The 26,584-nt window shown below is 41.7% G+C and overlaps 1 protein-coding gene across 46 annotated transcripts in view; it reads left to right on the top strand.

Moving 5' to 3' along the window:
* Window positions 1–26,584, top strand: part of RIMS2 (regulating synaptic membrane exocytosis 2) — a 402,507-nt gene that overhangs the window by 372,181 nt on the left and 3,742 nt on the right. For 45 of the 46 annotated variants that reach the window (XM_085537158.1, XM_085537160.1, XM_085537163.1 and 42 more), the window contains 3 exons: window positions 23,430–23,571; window positions 24,400–24,512; window positions 25,173–25,274. In XM_085537158.1, coding sequence (XP_085393284.1) covers window positions 23,430–23,571; window positions 24,400–24,512; window positions 25,173–25,274 — 357 coding nt within the window. Of the gene's footprint in view, window positions 1–10,394; window positions 10,838–23,429; window positions 23,572–24,399; window positions 24,513–25,172; window positions 25,275–26,584 lie in introns of those variants that run through there. The other variant, XM_085537164.1, reaches the window with a different exon arrangement.

The raw sequence follows: 26,584 nt of genomic DNA, 5'->3' as shown, positions 1-26,584 counted from the left end.
GCTAACTTAGCCTTCATGATTCTTGTAGATACACAGTGAAACAGGACAGTTGTCACAAAGGGTCTGACACCACTTAATGAGTGACTGGAAAAAATATCAGCAGATACTAAGTTTGTTCAAGCTTGGTGGATTCAAAAGTCCCAGAGGAAAGGACTAGCCTCAGTGGCCCAAGATGCCCTTTCTAGCTACATGGTGCTGCACAAAACACTGTCCCTCCCTATCCTTGGTCAAGGTGCTAAGTCAGATTTTGGTTTTAAATTGCAGTAGCTGGAACTAACCTGAAGATGGGAAGGTTTAGATTGGATGTCAAGGCGAAGTTTTTTACAGAGAGAGTGGTGAGATGCTGGCACAGGCTGCCCAGAGAGGCTGTTGATGCCCCATCCCTGGAGGTGTTTAAGACCAGGTTTGATGTGTCCCTGGGCAGCCTGGTCTAGAACCAGATCTAGGGGTTGGTCGCCTACTATAGGCAGTAGCAGGGGGATTGGAACCTGATGATCCTTGGGATCCCTTCTAACCCAAGCCACTCTATGATTCTTTGACCTGAAATAAATTGAGGCTAAATTTTCTGTGTAGAAACAGTTGCATTCTAAATACCATCAATCTGGTATTATTTGCCTAGCTTAGTAAACTGTTTTTAGCACTATGATTCTCAGCAGATTTCTTTCAGTTTCTTTGAAAATAAATGGCATCTCCATGTAGTAATGCTTTCAAAAATTAAACAACTTGCTTTTTAAATTTAAAATATCCTATATTTAGGTTTAAGGGTTTTTTTAAATTGAAATTATATTACTATTTTTTTTTCTGAGAGTGTATTGGAATTAAAAACTACAGTTTTTCCCTCCTGCTTTCTTTCTCTTCAGAATCATAAGAAGAATTTCACTGAATAAGATAAGAGACAGCAAATTGTGACCCTGTTTGCTCTCAGTCAAAACCTGAACATTTGAAAGTGAAAGATCCTTCTCTAAAAATACTCTTCTCTTATGGCATTACTGTTTGATAGATTAGGTACAGCTGATATTTGGTAGCAGAGAGATTGCCAAAAAAAGGAGGCCATTCTCAAGGTAGCCATGACATAAAATATATATTTCTTAATAATTTGAAAGTGTCTCTTTAAATAGCTTATTCGTGTGTTTGGGAAAAAAAGCATCAAAGATAGAATGTCCTCTTACAAAGCAGAAAACAGCCTTGAAGTGAAGGGCACTTACAGTATGTAACCCTAGATGCAGTTAACAAGGTTTAGGACAACAAGAGAGAAAGCGCAATCCAACAAAAGAAAATGGAAGTCTGAAAGCTCATAAGCATCGCTGATAACTATTAATTTGAGACCTGCCAGATTGTGAGGTGCTCAGCAAAGGCTTTGTGTGCCCTTTGGTTCCCCTGCAGCCGCTGTACGGCAGGCCTTGCAGTGTGGCCACATGGCCACTGTCCAGGGCTGTCACTCCTCCTGCAGGGCCCTGTTTCCTTGGGTCCTGCTTGGAAGGGACTCAGAGAACTGGGAAAAGCAATGTCTGCATGTCTGCCTTACTTGATGCTTTAGTCAGCTGACAACTGAGCCACATTTCCTATAACTGGAATGCATGTAACCTGAGCAGTCAGGTGCAGCCAGGAATTTAACCAAAGCCTCTGTGGCCTATGTAATGGAATCACTTTAACAGAAACTGATATACTTCTCTGTTAACAGTTTCACCCAATCCAAAGGAATAAATTCAATCTTCCCTAAACTGAACAATGGTTGGACAGGTCTTGGGAGACAACCCTCACAGCGTGATCTGCTGCTACTGCCACAGTCTGTCTTCTTCACTACCTCTTCCCATATATCTTGCAGATCTCCACACAAGCAGTATTTTCATGTGCTGACTGAAGTTTCCTTTCATGACAAATTCATCATGCTTCAAATCTTCTATTTTCTATAAGAAACCCTGTCCTTGTTCATACTAAATTCTAAAGGGAAACTACTGCACCTTTTATTAGTCTTCCAGCTGGCCTGTTTGTTTAGCTGCATGTCTCTAAAATAGGATCATAGAATCAAAGAATTGCTCAGGTTGGAAAAGATCTTCAAGATCAAGTCTAACCACAACCTAACAATAGTAGCCTTACTAACAACTCTCCGCTAAATCATGTCCCTGAGCGTCAAGTCCAAACGGTTTTTAAACACATCCAGGGATGGTGACTCAACCACCTCCCTGGGGAGCCTATGCCAGTGCTTAATAACCCTTTCTGTAAAGAAGTTTTTCCGGATATCCAACCTAAACTTCCCCTGGTGCAACTTGAGGCCATTTCCCCTCATCCTGTCACCTGTTACCAGTGAGAAGAGACCAACCCCGCTCTCAGTGTAAGCACCTTTCAGATACTGGAAGAGAGCAATCGGGTCTCCTCTCAGCGACCTCTTCCCCACACTAAACAGTGTCCCAAAAGTATATGTCATTATTCTGACTTGTACATCTCTGATGGTCCATAGCCTCAGAAAGGGCATGGAGCCAGAGCAGGTATGGAGAAATGCAATAAAGGTGATGAAAAACATGGATGGAATTTTTCAGCTCAGGAAAAGAAAAAAAAAAAAAAAAAAAAAAAAAAAAGACTGCAGGAGATAATTGATGGTTGTGAATAATTATTTATTCACAGTTTTTGTGATACAAGTGATAGGGGACTGCGTGCAATTGCCAGAAAGAAAAAACAAGAAGAGAAAGTATTCCTCACAGCACAGAGTTAAACTGCAGGACCTGTTCTGTGGATTATTCTATGAGCCAAAACTATGGACTAGCTCAAAGAGAGAGAAGGCAAAATGAGGTCTGGATCTAGCCATGGCAAGAAGTATAAAAGCCTCTACCTGAGAAAGCAGAGGTTGATGAAATAGAGGGGTTCCTTACTGTGCATATTTTTGTTGTTTTTCTTTTTTCCTCTCTCACGTGCAGTTCTCAGGCATTGGTATTAGCCACACTGATAGACAGGATATTGAATAATTGGGCCTTTGGTTTGTCTTGCTATGACCGTTTTCATTCTCTGCGTTGTCTGTATTTGTCTCTGGTCTCCTGTTTGGTCTGGCACATAAAAACGGAGGTTGATGGTCCCTGTGGATGTCAAAAACCTGAAGTTTATGTGTGGTTTATTAAGAACAGCATTCAGTACAGCAGAGGAATGTTTCTCTTTTCCTTACTCTGGTAGGTTATCCTGTTATCCAGGATGTGTGAGTGTGAGTAACGCATGTCAGTGATGTTTTTGATTATTCAAGTTAAATAGCTTAACACTGTATTAAGATATTTCTCTTTAGATCTATTTAAGAACATTTACCTCTTTCCTAAGAGCAATATTTTAGCCATGTTGTTAGCTTAATTATAAAAGATGTTATAAAAGAAAAAAGGTACAACTCGGCTGATTCCTGTGTTTATCTGATAGACTTCTATGAAACCACAAATGTAAAGTTAATCCAGGGAAGGTCAGGGAGCATCCCTCTGTTACACAGGTGTAAGCAAAGCCAAGGGGTGGCCTCATGTCTCAAAGAGGCACCAACAGTTTAATTGTGCAGTCTATAGCTTTCTGTCACATATTACATTGCAGAGTGGAATAAGATTTAAATGCCAGTTTAAAATATACAATCCCTTGTTACATTTGTGTTTAGAGAACACTTTTCCCTCTTCATAAATGCAAGATTGAAGCCACATATATACTAAATGACACCGAATCTAAAGATATTCGGCAAACTGACCACAAATATTACAATTATTAAACGTGGGGTGACTGATTTAAAATAGTGCGTAGAGAAAAATAGGAGACATTTATTCACTAAACTATATTAAAACATTACCTTTAGGGCCACAGTTGTAAAATAAAGAATAGAGTAAGCTATCTTTGACGCACTTTTTAACAGTCAGATGTAGAAAAGCTGTATTCAAATAACTCATTTGCATTAGTGGGTTGCTTCTATTCGAACTGAATTTTGTAGAGCTTTCTAAACAAGAATGCTGGTGCAGAATTCTGATGGAAATCTGACATTTGTTAAATCCACAAAAGATTATTTTAGAAAGTAACAATAACCAGTATTCATACAGGAAACAAAACAAAACAAAAAAAAAAAAAAAAAAGGAATTTTAATTAACAAAATGTGTATCTATTTTATTTTGTTTCTGAAACAAAAGGAATGGGGCAGAGGGGGGAGAAATAATCAAAGAATTATTGGCTTGACTTAGTGGGTTCTGAGAACCCAGAGCTCCTGACGGATCTCTTAGTGGGAGGGAGAGTTTCTCATCTCTGTCAAACAAGTTACGTACTACTTAGCTGAAGTTTATGGGAACATAGGTTAATGACCTTATATTTTTTAATAAAAGCTGATTTATATTGATTATTTTTAACCTACAGTTTATATATAAGATTATTTTGTTACTGCTGAATTATGTTAAACAGATGGGATGTTACCTTGATTGCTTTTTTCACTTCATCACCTACTCCTATACTTTCTGTGATACAAAACTGCTAGTATGGCATAGATGGAATTGTGTGCAGATAAACACGAAATAACATTTCTTGTGCATGTCTGTGTGCATGTATTTATATATCCATGTACATATACTTGTATGTTAACAGAGGCAGACACACATGCATAAAGGAGCAATTTCAGCTTAGTGGGCAGTTAGCCTGTACTGGGTACAGAAGGCAAACTGCTGGTTGGATGTCTGTGAATTGGCCCATGGCTTCAGAGTGGGAAAGCCACAGACCTCAGAAGTTTTCTTATATGTACATCTGAGAAGGTGGCAGTGTGTTAGTTATTCCTTGGAAGGCTGCAGAGATGTTTTTGACAGAACAAACTGTGGGGTAGGAGAGCTCCACATGCAGAGTGGTTTGGCAAGGCAGGAGCATGCTTCCATCTGGCCAGATCATACACCTACCAGCAGCCACAAAGCCACCCAAGAAGTTGTGGGTGCTTGATACAGGATGATCTGCAAAGCACGAAAGGTTTCTGAGAGTTTCAGGTTACTCACAGCAATGAAAACTTTTATGTACAGTCTTTTGAATCATATTTGAACTCATTAATATAATGGTAACGTGGCTAATTGGCAGCTTTCAGACAACTTACTTCTTCCCTAAGTTTATCTGTAACAGAGTGATTTGAAGCTAAATAAGTAGTTTGGCACATAAACATTGTAATTTGTGCCTGGCAGTTTGACATCTCCAGTAGTGTCATATCTGAGCGAAATAAGTTTCCTTTGAGCAGCATTAAAGCGCATGGGCTTGCTCACTGGCACTCAGTCCAGCTGGCACCAAATTGTGCAAAGCCATACTGTGCAACTCTCTCACCGTCCAGAACACCATTTTGGAAGTGATTCCTGGCCCACTGTAACTACTGAACCAGGGCTTTATTGGAGGAGCACAAGAAGTTCAGGCTGATACCTTGTGAGAGACTTCTAACAGTTCAGCAGTGAGTGATCGAGTTCCAGTGCCTGACATTGTGCCTTGGTACTGCACTTACTCACGCAGATTGAGTTGTATGTAGATTACCAGAAAAAAAAACAAGTGAACGAGAAAAACAGTGTTTTTCATCACCAATGGGATTTTGGGATTCACGTGACTGTATGATCATGGCTGAAGAGACGCTGCTCTGACTCAAACACTGTGGAAATGAGAGCAGTGTAATGACAACAGCACACGTTCCCCAGCAGAAAAGTCAAACAGTGTGAAGTATTATAAAATAAAGCTAAAATCTGTGATTTTGTCACTTAAACATGACATCAATAGATAAAAATATATATTCCTCTAGCTCTTTTAGATCTGTTTGGAGAGCCATTTTCATTGTTCTTGCTGGCTGGTCCTGGTGCACATGGCTGGCTTGGCCTCCAGCTTTGTCTGTGGGTTCAGAGCTGACTGTTCCAATTAAGGTGTTTCCTTAGCAAACTGAGCACCAGGAGACATGCAGGCATTTTGAAGGAGTGTGCTTTGCCAGGTGGATGTAGTGTGTCCCTGCAGGGCTTTGCACATCACAGCTCTATGTCTGTTCTACACTGTAGTAATGCAGAGGGATGTGGGGTGGGATGTTTCCAACAGGTTTTTCTGCAAGGAAAACTGATAACATGTAGGCACAGAAGTCTGCAAATTAATCCGTGCTTAATATACATTAACCTTCTATAGGTTACACCAAAATTACAGTACTGACTTTGCAAGATAAACGTCCCCTTCCAGTGCTCCCATTTGGACTCACCAAAGCTCCTACCACTCAATGATAACATAATAGTCTCATGGCAGACATCTGACCAGACCTTCATTTTAGCAGCAGTCTCATCTCTAGGTGTTGCAGAGACAGGGGTCAGTGGCTGGCAGATATACACCTTGCTTTCCACTCTGTTTTCATTTTTCATTGTCACCTATCATTTACAAAACACATTTAATCTCAGTAATTGTATTTTGTCCTGGAAAAATAAAAGCATAGAAATGACAGGGTGCTTTTCCACAGTAGCTTTTGTTAGGTAACACCAGCAGATTGCTGCATCAACACAGTGCGTTCGTTACCTCTGCACATTCCTTGTTGCAGTACACTCTGCTCCCAAACTGTTCAAGCACCAAACTGTTCAAGCACAGCTTTTCTGCGCTGCTTTGGTCACTTAGGGGCTGAAGGCTGAATTATAGACAGAAGCAAATCATGTATCATGAAGTTCCAGTTTCAGAAACAAATAGCACTGACCTCATGTAGGACATTTTGAGAACCTTCTGTGGAGTACACAAGCAGTGTAAATAATATATGAGAGTATATGTGAATACCTACAGCTTGTTTCTATGCTGGTGGGTTTCATTATAAAGAGGGTTATTCTGTGTGGATTTTCTGTCTCAGAAAAAAAAGGTGGATTGAGATCTAAACAAAGAGCAGACAGCCTCTATTCGTGCTTTTTCATGACTGTTTTTAGCAGCTTAATATTGTTTTCTGTGGGGTTCTTTCTCAAAAAAAAAAAAAATGGGGAAAAAAACCTTTGTTTTAAACCTTAAAAGAGCATGTACGTTTTTATTTCCACGCTCTTTATTTCTCACCCTGATGAAGCATCGTAAAGTAATACATTCTCCTGAGTTCTCAGACACCTTGTGGTTTGTAGGTTGCCTTGTGATCAGGAAGGTGTGAAATTACTTTAATCAAAATAGAAATAGTTAGCTGTGTAAAGGCTTTCTGCTCCACTGCTGACCTCCCAGCTACCTGTAAGCTCACTGTGCCGCCTTACTGCATGCTGGGCCATTAGCAGCTCCCTCTGCAATTTAGAAGAAGTGTGATTTATTTTGTTTGGGGGGTTTTATGGTAAACATCAGAGAGGAAACCTAAATATGTTATTTAAATAAGCACAGTCAGCTTTCAAGCGTGACTAATATTAGCAGTAAAGCAAGAGAGAGATTCAGTTTTCCAGATTTCATTTATGTACATTCAGGCATAATATAGAATGCCAACTGCAGGACAAGCAATCCTACTTCGTTGTTTAAGAAATTAAAATTGATATCTCCGTGGATCTGAAAACATCCTTTTTCTCAGGGGAAATAACATCTGTATGTGGTCACATCTGTATGTGGTCTGAAAACGTGCAAGGCTTTTAAGTGATCCTTTCTATGACCAAACTACTTACAGGTAGACTTCCACTGGCACTGGCTGTTCAGGCAGTGGGAACAGTAGGAGCTCTTTTCTGGCACTGGGTACCAGCAGATGAGTCCAGAAGTGGGTATGCAAAACAAGCAGCACTAATAGAACAGTGTTTTGCTGATATAACCACACTTGCTCTAACAACTGGGGAATTCTCCCAGAACAGCTGTGTCAGTCAGCAAAGCTATTTTGGTAGAAATCTGTACTATGGACCTGGTTTGATACTTAGGGTGGAGTTGACCTTCCAGTAGCAAATGCCAAAAGAAGCAGAATGGAAAAATTTGTTGTTATCGCTTCAGCAGAGGGAGAAATGTGGCTGCTTGATATGGAACACTGAAAAAAAAAAAGCAAAATGTATTGACTTTTTTAAAATGCAGTTTAGAAAACTGATATTCTGATTGCTGAGGATATGATGTAGGAGTGGTCATGCTATCATGAAATGTTGAGGAGAATAAGAGACCACTGGTGGTCAATGCTGCAGGACTCAGCCTACGGACAGGGAACCAAGGGCTGGGAATACACAGGGATTAGAATGGCTTTCATGGTTGTGTTAGTAATGATAAAGAAAATGCTACAGCAAACCCAGCTATTTTTTGTATTTTGGGAAACATTAAAAACAGACATTATCTCGTCAAGGACCTGTAGCTTTCTAGGGCCTGCCCTGTTCTTGTGCATGGCTGGACATGCCACATTCCCCTCTGTGCGCATGAGGATGTCTGTACAGTTCTCACATTTATCAAATTACAGTGACCTTATTAGTACATCGAGTAACACTGTTGTACTCTGACAGGGCAGCACTTATAAGGACCAGGACCTAAAGATCTAGTGCCACAAATTCAAGTTCTGTGATTTTTTTAGTAGTTTTCATGGAATACAACAACTAAGCAATTGCTTCCCTGGTTCTGTAGATTAGCCACCAAAATATTTGATGGTATGTCAAAGCCTGCAAATGGGATTGCCTCAGGCTGTTGCCTTATAGCAGATGCTTGACCTTGTTCTGCTTGACCTGGATTCATGCAATGTACTGTTCTTTGAACAAATCATCAGAAATGTTAAAAAAAAACTGGAAATCTCATGCTTTGTCATGATATCTAGCACTGAAATTGCTAGAGTTTGGATGCAGTTCCTTTAACAGGGCTTTCATTCATTTGTAACTGATGATACAAACCAATAAGTAGCAGTTAAAATGATTCAGGAGCATTTAAAGTGATCGTCTTGGTAGAAAATGATTTATATACTATAATATTATATACATGTATATAAAATATTATACATTTTATTACGCATGGCAAGGAGACATGAGGTCTCCCAGCTCTGTGCATGGCCCTTAGGCCACATATGAATTCCCACTGAGGCCACTCAGTGCCAGTGAAGCAGCCTGATAGCAGTGTGCATCCCTTCCTCAAATGAAGTCAAGAATGGTTATTCAGACGTATCAAACCACAGGCACTGATTTTTCTGCCACGTCAGACAAGGATGAAGATGATGAAGGAAGTTGTCTGCTGTTGTATTTGCACATAGAAAACTTTAGAGTCAACTCTTTAAAAAATATCTTCAGCAATTACTTCTGCGTGCTTTAGTACTTTTGCCAATTACGTGGTAATTGTATATTAGAGATTACTGTTGCTATCATCATTGTTATAATCATTATCTAATTTAGAAATGTTTGCTTCACAGTATTTTAGCAACTCACCAACTCATGTAGGGTCGCCAATTAAATGTTCCATTTAGAATACGCCTGAGTGAGACATCGAGCCCAAGCAGGTTGCCCTGGCCAACATTTGTTGCTACTGGAGAGAAAGAGAGGATTCATCTTGTCCCCAAATAAGTGTTTGAAACACTTGGTGTTAGGAATACTTGATTTGCAGTTTGTTAGATCAAACTGAATATCCTTTACTGTTACCTGGGGGGAGTTAAAGATTATTTGAAAGAAAACTGGGGAAAAATAGATATGTATTTGTTTGCTACCACTATTAACATCAGTCACAAAACAGCCATGTGCAGGGTTTGGTCCTGCTTTTGCACTGTCACAAACTACCAGGGGGAAGAAGTTATTGATGTTGCTGAAGACTGGAGCTGTTTTTAATGACATCCAGCACTTTAGTTTCTTAATGCTTTGTAGCTCTGAGCAGGTGAATTCAGGAATTACAACCCTGTATCAGCAAAGTGTTAGAAGTGGAGGAGCAGTGAGACCTGGCTGTGGCTCACAGAACTGATGGGTTGTGGATGCCCCATCCTTGGAGGTGTTCAAGACCAGGTTGGTTGGGGCCCTGGGCAACCTGATCTAGTAAGTGTGTATGTTTGGTGGCCCTGCCAGGCAGGGGGGTTGGAACTACATGATCCTTGAGGTACCTTCCTACCCGGGTCATTCTGTGATTCTGTGATAGCTACAGGCTACAGGATGGGAGGCAATGGGCACAGGGGCTCCCTCAGAGCACCAGGAGCACTGGCACAGGTTGCCCACAGGCTGTGGGGTCACCTCCCTGGGTATGTTCAGAAGCCCCCTGGCCATGGGTGCCTGCTGGAGCAGGGGTGGGCCAGAGGGGCAGACACTCAGGCGGACGCCTGATGTCCAGCCTCAGCCTCCATGTGACAGAGCTGGCGGCGGAGCTGGCCACCTGCCGCAGCCGTGCCAGTGACCAGCACTGGGCGCCTATGTGCTCCGGGTCCCCCCACAGCCGCCTCTCCCCCCGCATCCAGCGGCCCCCTCAGCTCTCGGCCGGCCCCCGCCGCTCTCTCTCTCCCTCCCTTCCCTCCCTCCCCTCGCCGGCTCGGCACAGCTGGGGCTGGGGTTGGGGCTGGGGCGGGGAGAAACAAAGTTTGCGGGCGGTGCCTGCGGGACGCCGCGCTCTGTGCCTCCCGCCCGCCGGGCACCGCTCTCCGCCGTTGCCTGAGGCGCTCCGGGCGCTGCTCCCGCCGGCCGCCCTCACGCCCCGGCCGCCGTCCCGCCCCCGCTGCCCGGCAGCCGGCAGAGGCGGCGGGGCAGAGCGGAGCTCCGAGGCGCTCAGCCCGCCCAGCGCTCCCCGGCGCGGCCCCGCCGCCGCCCTCCCGCCGCCAAGACGCCGCGCTTCTTGTACCGCGCCAAGGGCGGGTGCCGCTCGGCCAAGATGGGCCGGCAGACGGCGGCCGGAGGGCGCAGCATGCAGCGGTCGCAGAGCCGGAGCAGCCTCTCCGCCTCCTTCGAGGCGCTGGCGGTGTATTTCCCCTGCATGAACTCTCTGGAGGAGGAGGACGGAGGTGAGGGGAGCTCCGGGGTGCGCGGGGACCGGGGGGCTCCGATCCCGTCGGGCGGTCACGGCTGGAGAGGGGGAAAGGAGCACGGGCGGTGCTGAGCATCACCGCGGGCGTGAAGTTACTGCACGGGCGTTAAGTGCATAGAAACGGGGAAGAGGGCTCTTGTCTTTATCTCTTTCTTCGTGGTGAAAAGAAACGACTCTGTGAGTACGTGGGATGCAACTTGTGTTTTGTAAAGAAAACCACGTGGTGGGTCAGGTAGATTTACGTGTAGAATCAAGAGTCTTCTTAGTGTTTATCAGAAATAATTCAGGATTTTTAATTCCATTAAGAATAATTATATACATAGCACTTTGGTTAGGTTTAGCAAGGTCAAATTAAGGTACCTGTATTTGTGTGATGCTACCAGGTAAACATCCATCGGCTATGGGTGTATAACTGCAATTCAAACACCCGCACAGCACCGTGTCAGTGGCCAAGCAGTGGCAAAGGCTTGTACTCACACTTCACATATCTCTGTTGATCTTTCCATTGCAGCAGCCCCCACAGTCTCATCCCAGAGCACCTCTCTTTCCTGATACAGATACTGAGGTTGGTCCCTTGCCTGTCCCTGGGCACACGTCAGGTTGGCTCCTTCTGTAGATACAGGGTGCTGCTCTCTGGGGCAAAACATGCTGACCTTATGTGCTTCGTCTATTCCCTGCTGTAAACATGTCAGTAGGCTGCAGGGAAGGATTCAGAGGGCATTTTGTTTGGTCTTCTGATACACTAATAAACTCTACATCTTAAACCACACATGTTTAAAGGACTGATAGTATCGTAAGTGATACTAAATATACTTTAGTGTTCTTCCAAGATGATTCTTCTGTCCATTCCGGAGTGGTTGTCTTATCATTCCTGACTGTACAGTAATTGCATCAGTCCTGTGTGGACTCACAGTATCAATTTATTTTGTTCTGGTCTGTTTTCTTTACTTCTCTAGGAAAAACTTTATTTCTCACTTGAGATCATTGAGTCTTAAACTGTTCACTGGTCTGAAGAAACTTGAACTTAATGGAAATCATTAGAGAATATCTGATAATTTAATGGTAATTCAATGTCAGTTCTTTTTTGGTTAGTGCTGCCAAGTTTTTTGAGTCTACATACTGATTTTTTTACATGTTCTGTTGATCTAAGTTCTATGATCCTACACACCTGTTGGGCACGCTTCAAAAAGGAATGTGTGTAATGCAAATGAAAACTAGAGACACAACTGCTGTGCTATTCCTATGCAGCTGAATTTCTCTGGACATCCAGGTAACAGCCGCATAGCAGGAACAGCAGCTGAGCTCCCTTCCCTGTTGCCCTATCTCAGACTATCAAGAGAAAAACGCAGTGGGATTTTTTATTGCAAGTCACCCCTGCCCTCAAGTTGGATTTCTTTTTTTGTGTCTTCTGAATGCTTTTATGCAGTTATATTTCTGTAGCTCCACTGTCCATTGATTGGTATGTGCACTCACTTAGTGCTCTTGTACAGTTTGATCTGTAAAAGCAAAGTGTTAAGCCCACTTCATAAGTGACACAACCTCAAGAAGTAGTTATTTCTCTGAATGACCCTCAAGAAGGAGTTCTTTCTGTGTGTGATGGATAGGTTAAGGAAGGACAACCTGCAATGGAAGTGCTTTTACGCTTCCCACTCAACCACACTTTTAATACAAACAGAGAATCATATCTGTTGGGGCACTTATTTGTGGTACCCCCTTAAAGACTACTGTTCATTGCTGAAATGAACACACTGACCCATGGGCATAGCTTTGGGTATGGAAGGAAATGCATAATTTCAGATTTGGAAATCACTGAAACTCAATAGAGGTATTAATGGAAGAAATTTAGAAGCCATTTTTAGAACACCGTGAGCAAGAAGGTACATTTGAGTGTCAGTTGATTAAAGAAGCCTTGCCATCCCAGCTGCACTGTGCTGAAGAAACTGTGGAGAAGCTGCAGTTCTCCAGCCCAGAGACAGGCACCAGCTTGCTATGGGTCAGCCAAACTTACAGCCCAGGGAGCTGAAATTCTGCATTTCCAACCTGCTGATTGGTTACACGAGTCCTTCAAGTTTGTCCCCATTTTTTTTTTATTTCTAAATGAGTTTATTGCTCTTACCTGTGTCTAGCAAACGGCATTGGAAAATCCTCATCATTGGTTCACTTCTGCCTGTGCACACCCAGAATTGTCTCTTCATATGGTATCAGAGCAAATTAAGTCTTCTAACAAAGTGTCAAGGTATATACAGCATGGCAGTTACATATTTTGTTAGCTTCATTCATGATAAAGGACACAGCTTGTATTGCAGAATGAGAATTGGCATCCTCTTGTGCATGGAAAGGATTTACATATGGAACATGGTTGAAGAGAGGTGTTGGGTGCAGAGGGCACATTCCAAAGCAGCTCTTGAAGCATCTTGAACCTCACATGTGGTCTCTCAGTCCCTGCTCTGTTAAGATTAAAGGAAATATTGTCATTAAATAACTTGGGAGTTTCCACTGTACGTGTCTGTGACATTCTTTTAGATGTCCATGTAGATGTAGCGCTAAGTTTTGTGTACATAACAAATTGCAAAGCAGTGGATTTGAGTTTACCAAACTGGACTGGACAATGTGCTTGAGCAGATGAATTCTTGTGAGTAAGAAATACAGGTATCCCACACAGAGAAACAAAAGCAGAGGTTCAGCTCATGTGTGGTCAGTAGAAAGCCTATGTCTGTTTTTATGAGTGGGACTGCTAACTTGGTACTTCCTCACATTACACCACGTCTATTGTTTGCTGTAATAAATTTGTGCCACAGTTTCCTTTTCATGCTCTATTTACATTCACTTCTGCCTGGCATTTACTCTTGGGTGATGGAATGTGCTATTAAATGGCAGGTTGTCAGGAGTGCAGCTATGGATCTGCTGCTCGTGGCAAGACCTGTGTGTAGAAATACAGCCTTCAAGAAGGAGTATATTTCAGTTTCATATCTTTGCCAAAGCACTGAGTTTTTGAGTGATATTGGAGCTGTGAGATTCAAGGGGAAAGTCAAATGCTTTGCAGGTGTTGAAGACAATTCAAGAGATAATTTACGATAACTTAAGACACAAATTAATTCAGAAAAAAAAACCAACAAAAAACTGGAAAGAATCTTGGTATCCCAGTATGTTAGAAAAACAAAAGGCAATTGAGAAAAAAAGCCACAGAATGTTCTTCAGCCCAAGACAATCATGCCAAAAATAGCAAGAATGAGTTGTGTTAGCTGAGGAGAAGATACATTTCAGTTCTGCATAATGATGTCTACTATAAGAGATAACTTGAATGTTGCTGGAGGGGTTCAGTGGGAACTGAAACACATTATATGCTGTTGTTTCCAGCTGGCAACTATCTGGAAATCTTGGTAGAATTCAACTGGATTGAACTGTTCAATCCCACGTAGATGCAAGCAGGAATGTTGCCATTGATGCTACTTAGTGAATGATCAAGACTTCTTTAAATGTGCACTTAACTGTGTGGTTGAGCGCTGTTATTGGTTTCAGTGGCATTGCTCACAGATTAATCATCTGCTCACTTGTAGAGCTGGAATAAAGCTGTGCAGTTCCTGGATTCTGTTCTGTGGTTAGGCCACACTGTCCCTCCGGAGGTCCCAGTAGACAATAACAAGCAGACAATAATTTAACCAGAAATAGAAAATGGGGGAAGTAGTAACAATAAATTCATTAACGCAGTAATTATTAAAGTGAAGAGAATCTTGCACATAAAGTAGTTATCCTCTTAAAAGGAATAAAGTAGTAGCAAGAATATCAGGCAGTGACGAAAATGAGAATAACTGTATCTTCTTGGGGGAATTGGCCTACTTTTTGGCCTTGCTGGTAAAGATGACCTTGTTTATGTGCAGTGTGCATAGGCAGATTGAAGGTGGAGAAGCGAAGGAAAGGTATACTGCCCTACAGAGGGGCATCAGCTGGAAAAGGCAGAGCTTTAAGGACTGTAGGTTTGATAGATGCTAACACACCGGTGACTGTTTACTGTCTATCTCCTGCAGCAGTGGGATGGCTCATTTGGAGAATAAATCTGTATGATATCAGTTTATGTTCGGTAGTTTGTTTTTTTTTCACATTTGCTGCTTGAACACTGCACCAAGTCTGCTTCTCCCTTCATGCTGTGGGGCTGGGGTCTCCCATCAGTCCCACACCTCTGGCTGACTCCAGGGCAGAGGCAGCACAGAAGCCATTTCCAGCAATTTCTGTTAGCCTTTTTTCAGTCCCAGGTGATTTTACCAGGTATTATTGCGATAAATGATGTAAATACTGAGGTGGATGAGACCTTTTAAATACGAAGCATAGGAATAATGAGCAAAGTAAAGAATGTGGCTGGAAAAAAACACATGGAATCTGGGAACTGACTGGAAAAACAACAGAGAAAAGTAGAAGAGATTGCAGAAGGATTCACATTTGAAGTACAACCTGACTAGATGATGGATATACAAGCAGAATTTTAATGGTGTATTTCTTCTACATTTGTTGTATTTCTCTTCTGAGCTTTGGTTACTCAGCGGCATCTACCTGAACAGCTGACAGATGGCTCAGGCACAACTACAGCAGCCGCCATGGAACTACAGTGTACAGCAGGTTTCATCCCTGGTGGTACCTCCATCAACCTGAAAAAGCTGCCTGACTTACATCTACATGCTGTAATTGTCATTTCTCAGTGGTGAGGTCAACAGCACAGTCAGAGCAGTGCCATGCTGGGTTGCCACCTTTTCAATTCTGGATCTAAACGTTTAACAGCAGTAGTTTGGAAATGGGTCATTACAGTGTGAAATGTCAGAGTTCTGGAAATTGTGGTTATTTAAATAATGATATTTGCACGGTACCATTACTCATCTTAGACAAAGCTGGGAGGAAGATCTGTTTCTAATTTGTGTAATCTCAGTAGCCATCCAACTACTTGGCATCATCTGTCTCATTAAGTCCTAATAGAACATGTTGAATTGTTTCAGCACACTTGGTACATCATTCAGAAATGCTGCACAGATCCTTCTGATAATGGATGTAATGACACTCGCTATGCTAAAATAGAATCGAGTCAAAGAATGGCATTACTAGTATTACTACATATTTAGAAAAGATCTCTCAATTCATATAAAATAAAAATTAAGAAGCTTTTCTAAGATCCTCATTATAGAAACACTCCTCACTGTTTCAGAAGTTATAATCTGCTCTTGGCACTACATGGAGTAACTGTTTGCAGTGTGAGCCCAAGAATGTTCATCATCCAGGAAACTGCATGTGCAAGTAAATATAATAGTTTGTAACTCAGAACTGCAGTTTTATTGGTTTATTTTTACTCAAGACGATCATCCTTTGTCAGTGGCAAAATCAAAGGCTGGGTTTAACGATTTCCTGTGGGGAAGTTGTGTACCTATGTAATGATTCCTAATGTAAATATTATGTAAAAATGGAATGTAATGCTATGAAATTGCTTGGTCTGTTTTCTCAGAATTTTAATAGCTTAGGGATGAGGTTGATTTCTCACTGCTTTGCACATTTGTAGTCATGTACATTACTGTACAAGATGTACAGAGTGGATATAAAATGCTACCATTCTGTTTTGACACTTCCAGAACATACACAGAGTCAGGCTCAATGGGTTTGAATTGCCAGAACACTCATATCGCCTGCCTACATGAGGGTACTGCTCATTCAGGTCACTTGGTACATGGGGCATCAGAATTTTCCATTCTCATGTCTTTGCGTGTGGTCTTCCAGCAGTTGTAAAAGGCTGTTGGCTGATGGGCCCTCTGAGTACAACTGGAAAAGCTGTGGTCCTATCAGAAATATAGGCAGAAACTTCTACAGTGGGGCCAGAGTCTTAAGTGGTCGTGTACAGTTGTGCTGTCCTTGGCCATGCAGCCAAAAAAACTACCACAACATAACCTTAATAGAGCTGTCCTGATCTCCTTATGAGCCAAGTAGGCAATTAAAAAAATATTAGAAATATTTTCTCTTATTGGCACATAAAATCAGAAGGTTATATTGTTACCATTTCAAAAGGGCAAGCTTAGTGTTTTGATTGCTCCACTTCAAATGTACATAGGTAAATAGCCATCACAGGAGAGTTGAACTGTTGTATCTTTTAATGAGGTGCATGGATGTGTCATTAGTTCAGCTGGAAAGCTGATAGGACTGAGTAAAAAGATAAAGCCAAAGATTTTTTCTCTAGAGGCTGCAGTTTCTGATGTCAGTACAAGGGATATGCAGGTGCAAAACAAAACAGGAGATAAAAGCGTCCTTTCTGAAATACTAAGGAAAGTTGGGTTTATGTATGGAAACAAGAATTTGCTGCTTCAGTTTGTACTGTAAAGTATATTGCTCTACGCTATACTTAAAAATACCCCCTGCTGTGTTAATGTTGCAAACAAAATCTGTACTCAGCATCTATAAAACAGAGGAGCCAACCGAGAGTCTGCACAGCTAGTTTGCTGTTATGTAGCCAGGGCCACGTAACCAGCAGAGGTGTGGAAGTGCCTGACAGTGGTAGGACCACCAGCAGTGCCTCCATGCAGTTAGGCAGGCACCCTGAGACAGCTCTCAGCATGTAGGATCTCTTATCAGGGGTAATTCTTGGCTAAGGGAATGGCTGAGCAGCAAACCTCCGTGCTGTGGTTCTGTACATGCACAGCCAGGATCTTGAGCTACCCAACACAGGTATTGGAAACAAGTTCAGAGCTGCCAGAGGCATCAGTTTGGTCATTTTGCATGTAACATGCTCATCAGTGTAAAATAATACAAGGGATACAGGAATTTTAGGAACATTAAAGTAATTACCACTATATGGTAAATATGGCTCTTGTTAACACCTCAGTCTTGTAAAATATTTCAAAAGCTTTTGGGATTGTAAGCACTGAAAAGCTTAAACTGATGCCCCATGCAGGCAAAAGCAGTTTTTATTTTCTGATGCTCTTAAGCATTTGCTGAAGGGTCACTTAGGACCAGCAGGAGAACGATCATGAACAGAGCAGAAAAATTAAAGTGACAGAATATGATTTTGAACAGATTAAAATAGGGGAGAAAATAAAGAGTAGGTTCCTGGCTTAAACAACAGCACTGCTCTGGAGCCGGGTGTGATGAACTGACTTCACATCATGTGGCGACAGCAAGCCAGGGGGATCTGTGCCAGACTGAAAGTGTGACCAGTCTTGCTGTGAAAAGGAAGTAAAATACTGGCAAAGGATGCTGCAGACTGGTCTAAGCTCTTTATCCCATAACAGCTGAGATTCATGGTGGCTGCTTCTTGGATCCCGAATATGGGATCCGAATGGGACCCAGATCTTTCTACATCCAGTACTGACAAGAAGCTCAGGCTTTGCAGCTGATTATTTCATTTGTTTCTTTCAGTCTTTCTTAGATACTGTCTTAATTATCCTTAATTACTCATGCTTCCATTGTGACCAGAGCCAGGGCAAGAGTGAAAAAGGATTTTTTTGACTAAAAATGAAAAACGAACAATGGTTCCCAAGATATTTAAGTCTTTTCTGAGCAGAGGTTGCAAGGCTCTGTCATTTGGCAGTTATTTCTTCCTGTCCCGTAGGACAGGACTTTCCAGAGTACTTTGGGAGCACTATGCAGACTGAGGCTGTTTAAGTCTAGGCTCTGTCAGACTTTGCCCACCTGGCTGCATCCATTCTGAAGTGCATTCATACTGAGGGCAGCAAAGCTTTGGGTTCCTACTACAGACATTCCCATCCCAGTCTGAATTGCTCGTTGTTTTACAATCAGATACGCATGAGAAGAAGGAGCACAGGTCCTCCCTTCTTACTTACAAGTGCAAAAGAAAAGCTCCCTGGTTATGGTTACTCCTGGCACTGTTCTTTGGGCTTCAGAGCTGCTTGCATAATGCACTAGGGAGAAACTTCATTGGGACTGTAACGGAATGCTTAACAAGCTGGCGGTTAGCACTGTTTTTGAGAAGCAGTAAGATAGGCTCAAATACTTAAATTGAGGTGACAGTGGAATCTGGGTTTCCCATATCCTGCTTAAATTAGTAGATCCTAATTCCGTGTTGGCTGTCTGGGGTCTGTGGGCAATGCAAGCAAAGAAACCACTCAGCTGTGGTTCCCTGTGGTGCTTAAATAAGAGCTAAATGCCTGCTTCAGTGCAGCCAAGACTCAGGCTGTGCCAGGTCAAGAACTGTGTGTGGCAGGGGACTCGACAGCTACCCTGTCCCCTTGTCTTGGGTAGGATCAGGTGTTCTTAAATCATGCCCAGAGCAGTTTTTCAGATACTTGCAGAGTTTTGCTCTTGAAAAACGGTCACTTCAGTCTTCCTTCTGAGTTCAGCTGAAAATACTGAAACAATTTCATCCAGCTTTCTTGCTGCGGTAGGAAGTGGCCCCCCAAGCACAGGAGTATTTCTGAATCAATAGCCGCCCCATACTCCATGCAAGTTTTGCAAGGAGATCCCATACCTGATGGAGACCATCATAGCCTGCTGGGTTCGACCCAGGCCAGCAGTGTCCCCTCCCAGCACTGTGCATCCAGTGCTTGTTGAGAGCAAGCTGAGGCCTTGTGCTTTCCCCCAGTGGCAGCAGTTTTCATCTGGTGAGATCCCTGCTCACAGAAGGTGATCTGTTCTGCTCGCTGCGGATTGCAACTTGCCCTCATGGAAGATCATTTCAGAAGTGTCGCATCCCTAATTTGCAAATGATTTGCACTCCAAGTTGTGGGAGCGAATAATTCCACATGTCATTTAGAAAATGTGGCCTGTGGAGTCTATTTGCAGTAACCACATTAGTTAAATTAACAGTGTGATTAACTGTAGGAATGAATGTGCTTTCATAAATGCCAGAGCAATTATTTCTCATAATTTATTCCACTCCTGGCAATATGGCCATAAGATTCTGAGCTAGTGTTTTTCAGATAATATATCCCATATTTGCTGATGAGGAGTTAAGAGAAATTTCTTCTTTCTAGGGCGATTAGATTATACTAATTTGGAGAACGTTTCCAGTGTTTTTCATTAGAGTTGAGTAAATTGTGAGAAAAAATTATTTTCAGTGCAGGTGGTCAACAACATGCTTAGCAACAAAGTACTCTACTGGTTCTCTCATTTCTGCATCCTTCCGTTTAGGAGGTGGGGAAGTGTTAAAAACAGTGTGTGAAGTGACTGTGTGTGTATAAATACTTCATGTTTACAAATCCAGGCTGCCACTTTTCAGCGTCGCCAATTGCATGTTTACTTCTTTGTCAGTGACAGATGCACCCCCATGTTATTGATCTAGCTAGAGAGTGGCATCCCCTCAGTAGGGCTCATTGAACTGTGTGTTTGTTTTCAGAACTGGTTTTGTGAAACGATCTGTATTAGAAGAAAAATCACGACTTTTAAGCGTATTTTTCATTGGTTACTTCTAGGCTGAATCCAGTAAGGAGTGCAGCCATGCAAGTTATTGAATCAACATCACCGAGGATGTTTTAATTTCTAGGCAAGGATGAGGGAAAACAACTTGGGTTTAAACAATTGGTAAGACCTTCAACCCAGTCTTCTACCAGCTGCAGTTGGAAGTATGGCACCAAAGGCTATTCCCTTGAGGAACTACTTAACATTTTCATTGTTACTTGGAACATTTTAAGGGTTTTAATGACAAATACATGTACATGAACAAAGTATTGATAGTAGTGTGAATAATCAATAACAAGCATTAAATATTAGTTTAGCTAAGCTTAATCTGAAAGAATGTTCATCTCTAAAGCATCAGCTCAGGAATCGTGTCTGTGAGCTGGGTGGGGCTTCTTCTATACTTCTATCCCAAATTGCCATTTTGCTGTTAAAATCTTCAGTTCTTATATCAAGAAACATCAGCTTCACGATTAGGAGTCTTACTGCTGGAAGGTCAGATCTTTCTCTTTTGACACTGTCAAAGAGCTTTTGACACTGTCAAAGAGCCTTTTTCTGCTGAAAGCTTGAAAATAGTCACACAGTTTCATACTGGTCCTCCTTCAGTTCAGTATTAGAGTCAAAATAATTCCTGTTTACCACCCGCATTTCTACTAAATTTGGGTCTACAGAGCATGTTCAATTTCAGGCTGTAAACAAGTTGCGCCTTCTCAGCAGTTGGCTTGTCTTTCTGTGAACCAGAGTACTTATTTCAATTAAAATTAATGTGGGAAAGGAAGGATCAGAGGGATGTGAACAACAGCTGGTGAAACACGTGCCGCTATGACTTGCATTGCAGTAGTTGTGCCCTAATTTCTCAGTAAATTGATATGCAAACAGTTGCGTTGATTTTTTTTCTGTCAGCGTTTTGCTGGGGTGAAGGCAATGCAAAATTTGCATTCAAGTTCAGAAAAAAATTCTGCCTTGCTAATTGGTGAAGGGTATTGTATACTTAATGTATACTACATAGTCAAATTCATATTGATCCCAAACGCCCAAATCTGAAAGATGATCTGAAAACCTGACGAATCATGTAAGATGGCGTCATTCCATTAACTTTGTGTAATTCCCGTCTATGAAATGAAAATGGCCACTCTTTAACAGGACTGAACAACATGAAAGCTGGGCCATCCTACAATGGAAGGGTAGCATCCTGTAGCAATACCTTAACAAAAAAGCTTGGAGCTTCAGGAGCTGTGTCTCTTTCCCATGTAACTATATGTACCTTCTCTACAACACAATGTTAAGTTTTTTTTCCAGGCAGTTTGTGGCAATGTTTCCTTGACCTGAGTGGTTGGATTTTAGAACAACACTGGACCAATGTTGGAAGTCAACTGTCAGCTTTCATTAGTTTAACACAAAAGTTGGAGCAGCAGACACTTGGAACACCACAACCCAATTGTTGATTTCTGTCCTTCATATTCCATATGCCATGTTAGCTTTGTGTCTATTGATTTGTATTTATTGCTCTGGATAATGGCATTTTCAGAAGTAGTTGTGACATAGTAAAAAAAAAAAAAAATAGATTTAACTCTGTTAGGTATGAAGGTAGCTGAAGATGTAGAGTAAAATTAGAGTTTTTGTTGTTGTATACATGTACTGATTAAAAGTCATAATAGAATCACAGAATCATAGAATGGCCTGGGTTGAAAAGGACCACAATGATCATCTAGTTTCAACCCCCTGCTATGTGCAGGGTCACCAACCACCAGATCAGGCTGCCCAGAGCCACATCCAGCCTGGCCTTGAATGCCTCCAGGGATGGGGCATCCACAACCTCCTTGGGCAACCTGTTCCAATGCGTCACCACCCTCTGAGTGAAAATCTTCCTCCTGAAATCTAACTTAAACCTTCCCTGTCTCAGTTTAAAACCATTCCCCCTTGTCCTATCACTATCCACCCTTGTAAACAGTCATAACCTCTCCTATTTGTACACTCCCTTCAGACACTGGAAGGTTGCAATGAGGTCTCCCTGTAGCCTTCTCTTCTCCAAGCTAAACAAGCCCAGTTCCATCCTTTCTTCATATGAGAGGTGCTCCAGCCCTCTGATCATCTTAATGGCCCTCCTCCGGACTCAGTCCAAGAGCTCTGTGTCTTTCTTGTACTGGGGGCCCCAGCCTTTTAAGGAATGTGTAGAAGTCTTTTAATAAGCAATATGGCTACAAGGCATGAATAAGCTTTTCATAATACTTATATAGAAATGTTTCATTATTGATAAATATTTTCACATGTCCCATTTTTTGACAAGGGGCAGTGGGTTTTCAAGATGTTTGGGGTATCTGTTTCCCACCTCACTGAAATCCACATGTTCTTTATCCAGTCTGTATCCCTCCTTACTGGAGTGACTGGGATATGATTGTTGAATACCTCAACTCATACTGCTGCCTGTAGGGCAGAACAACACCACAAGGGACTTCTGAAGTCCACAGCCCTTTCTTTTTGCAGTATGTCCTCATATTCTAAGCCAGCTCCAGTGTTCTGAGGTCCTCCTCAGGATGCAAGCTGTCTATCAATGTTCTGCATTTACAACTATAAATAAGCTATGCAAGTGGATGCGAAAAATTGTGACACTTGGAGATGGAAATAAAATTTCAGACTGTGCTACAGTCATTTTTGGGAACTAAAAGCAGCAAGTGGAATGAAAAGATCGGGAATACAGAATAAAGAATGGGAAGGATCTTTGGTTTGTTGTTTACTGTCCTCACTAGTAGATGCCTGTAATTTGATTCAGCAGATAATGACTGATGCTTTTAAATAAAATAATTCAGCTGGATTAGAATGTTCCTCAGGCACTGCATGTTTTGACATAATAGCAGCATTCTCATTGAATCACTAAGAGAAAACATACTCTAAACTGACTAGATTATGACTACTGTAAATCTGGTTACCTCCTCAGCCAGACTTGGGTTTTGTGTATGTCGTCTGCCTTGAAAAGCTGGTGGTGATAAAAAAAAGGTACTTTAAAAGGCACTTATGCTGAGTGTTCCGGCTGCTTGCCTGTTACTAAAACCCTGATGTTTTTTAAATGGAATTTTTGATGCAGGTCAGTAATCTGGCACTGACTGTTGCTGCAGAATGGAGTGGCTGTTCCCTGGCCATAGCAGAGATCTGCAGATGCCCACGGTGTGATGGAGATGTCTCTTTTGTCTCTGCAGAGGCAGGGGGCAAGAAGCTGCGGAGCACCGTCCAGAGGAGCACTGAGACAGGGCTTGCTGTGGAGATGAGAAACTGGATGACCCGCCAGGCCAGCCGGGAGTCGACAGATGGGAGCATGAACAGCTACAGCTCCGAGGGAAAGTAAGCAGTGGTCATTGCTGAGGTCACCTGGCATTTCTCTGCAAAACTGATAGATGCAAGTGAGGTGAATGCTGTAGGTTCTGTTCAGTCAGAATCACTCCCACAAGCTAGTGTCATTGATGGGTTGCATGGAGACCAAGCCTAAGTTTCTTCCTGTGACCAAGAGCCTACCATGATTCATAAAGGCAGTGTGAGGAACGTTTCTGCAGCTCCATCAAAGACATTTGGTGGGTCAGAGACACGCAGTGCAGTGTGTGCTGTGCTGTGGGTTAAACACAAGAAAGCTGATTTCTCTTCTGAAGGCCTCTGCCTTCAAGAGTGACTCCTCTGTTTTGCAAAGCCAAGAGTTTCTAGAGCATTTCCAGGTTCCATTCACTGGAATAAGGAGTTTCTCAAAGGATCTGCTAATTAATTCTGAAAATTTATGTAGGCAGACGTAGAAGACTGTCATATATTTTAGTGTCCTGTGTCATGCCCAAGACTGCCCAGTCTTATCGTGGATTGATTTTTTTACTGATATTCATAGCACTGAACAATATACCTTTACTGGTATATTGTTGAACTAGTGGTACTGGTTCGAGTCTCTGCACTGTATGCACTTGAGATGGACATTCATTTATGATATATTACAAATTGCACAATTTTTTTTGTATCTTTCTTTTAATTGCTCATGTAGAAAGTTACTGTTTTCTCAAGCAGTTGCTGATCAGCTTGTAAGCAGTGTTACCAAAAGTATAAACAAATAAAGGCAAAAATCTAGAAAACTAACTAAAACAAAAGGCAAGTTCAAGAGTATTTACTGATTTTCTTTCCAATATTCTTTTTCAGTTTGATTTTCCCTGGTGTGAGGTTGGCTGCAGACAGTCAGTTTAGTGATTTTCTGGATGGACTTGGTCCTGCCCAGCTTGTAGGGCGACAGACATTGGCAACACCATCAATGGGTAAGCATTTGAGTCCTATAAATATAATATGCTGAGTCTGGTTATTAGAATATAGAAATTAAACAGATTCTAATTCTTTAAGTAAGGATTTTCCATATGATTTTGAACAACTTAGTTAAGTCCAGAATTATATTCTGAGCCAAAGTTGAACATAGTTGTGGGTTTTCAAAAGGATATTCAAAAGTAGAAAGATGTCTTGAAAAATTCAATCTTTATGTGTTGTTCAGTATTGCATCTTTGAAATGTGGCTATGAGACCTATTCTTTCTCTGAATTACCTGGATAGTACTGAACAAAAATGAGAATTAAGTAGTTGTTATTATCATGCCCACAAATTCTGTAGATTCAGAAGCACTTTTTCAGACCTTTTCATAAACTAGAGCAAGAATGAAATGGTTCTAAGCAGTTTTACAGAGCTGCTTTGTAGTAATACCCTTCCTGCCTTTATGTCTCTGAAATTCTTAAAAAAGAAAGAGCAATGGAAAAGGGAGGTGAGATGTTATTGCAGGGTTTTTTCATTGTTTTATTACATAAGTAGCAGTGAAGATAATAGGTATTCAATTGCCAAGTAGTATTCAACTCTGGATTGTACTTACAGGCAGAATTCAGAAGAGAGAAGTTGTCAAATATTCATTCTAGAATTTGTTTGTTTGTTTTCTAGGAGATATACAGGTAGGAATGATGGACAAGAAAGGACAGTTGGAAGTAGAAATTATCCGAGCCCGTGGCCTTGTTGTAAAACCAGGTTCAAAGACACTGCCAGGTAAGGAAGAAAAAACTTGGCACAATGAATATTGTTCTACTGCAAAAAAAAAAAAAAAAAAAAAGAATTCAAGAAAATTTTCCAACTTCTGAGGCTTTACAATTCAACTTTGGTGCCTTTTTTTAGCAAACTCTTGTGTCAGCAAATTACAATACAGTTCATTGAAACAGAGAAACAGACTGAAATGGTGTAAAAGCATGGAGTGCATACAAAAATAATTTTCAACAGTACTTCAGGAGAAAAAAAGTAGGCTGTTCTCTGTGCTACCAGAAGGCACAGAAGTATTTGAGAAATTGCAAATGTAGTCTTGGGAATTAGAATTCCAGTACCTAAAGGGGGACCTACAAGGAAGCTGGAATGACACTATCTATCAGTGTGTGTAGTGACTAAAAGAGTGTCCTCTTTTTAGATTAGATATAGGGAAGAAATCTTTTATTATGAGAATGGTGATGCACTGGCACAGGTTGCCCAGAGATGTTGATGCCCCCTCCCTGGAAGTGTTCAAGGTCGGGTTGGAGTGGGGCTTTGAGCAACCTGATCCGGTGGAAGGTGTTCCTGCCTATGGCAGAGGGGTTGAAACTAGGTGTTCTTTAAGGTCTTTTCCAACCCAAACCATTCTGTGGTTCTTCAGAAGTGGGGTGTACACTCAAGAGGTGATATAACAGTCTTAAAGGTGAAGAGGGAATTGACAAGAGGTACCTATTCTGAAAAGTAGACCACTAGGTGATACTTACTCCTTATTTTATAATCTCATGTTCTGTGACATTCTGTGGAAAGGACAGTAGGCAGATATTTTTAGTGAGCTTTTATGCCAAAATAGAAATTGTGTCAGAGTCTTTTCTTCACTAATTTTCACCTTGTAGATTATTTAAATTGTTAACAGTTTGGAGCATTGATCCAAATTTCACCAAAGTCAGTGCAAGTAATTCATTTACTTAACAGGCCTATTTTGCACACTGTACAGTGCAGTCATATATAGGAATACAGGCTGCCCAGGTGATTGTGGAAACCCCCTCCTCAGAGGTGTTCAAGGCCAGGCTGGATGGGGCTGTGAGCAGCCTGGTCCAAAGGGAGATGTTCCTGCTCTATAGCAGGGGTTGGAACTATGTGATCTTAAAGGTCCCTTCCAATCTAAACCATTCTAAGATTCTATGATTCTATGAATATCTGATTTTTCCAGGTGAAAATCTGAACTGTTATTAAAAATAATAATAATAATAATTTTAAAATAGGACATATAAAAAGAAGCAAAGAAAAAAATGAAACAAGAGAAAAGTAAAGAAAATGCAGAGATTATTTGCATGTTAAAT

This window comes from Coturnix japonica, chromosome 2 (assembly GCF_054131305.1).
Source record: "Coturnix japonica strain WE chromosome 2, WE-NBRP24, whole genome shotgun sequence".
NCBI classification, from domain to species: domain Eukaryota; kingdom Metazoa; phylum Chordata; class Aves; order Galliformes; family Phasianidae; genus Coturnix; species Coturnix japonica.
The sequence above is the reverse complement of the archived record's forward strand: the minus strand, read 5'-3'. Positions and strand labels throughout refer to the sequence as shown.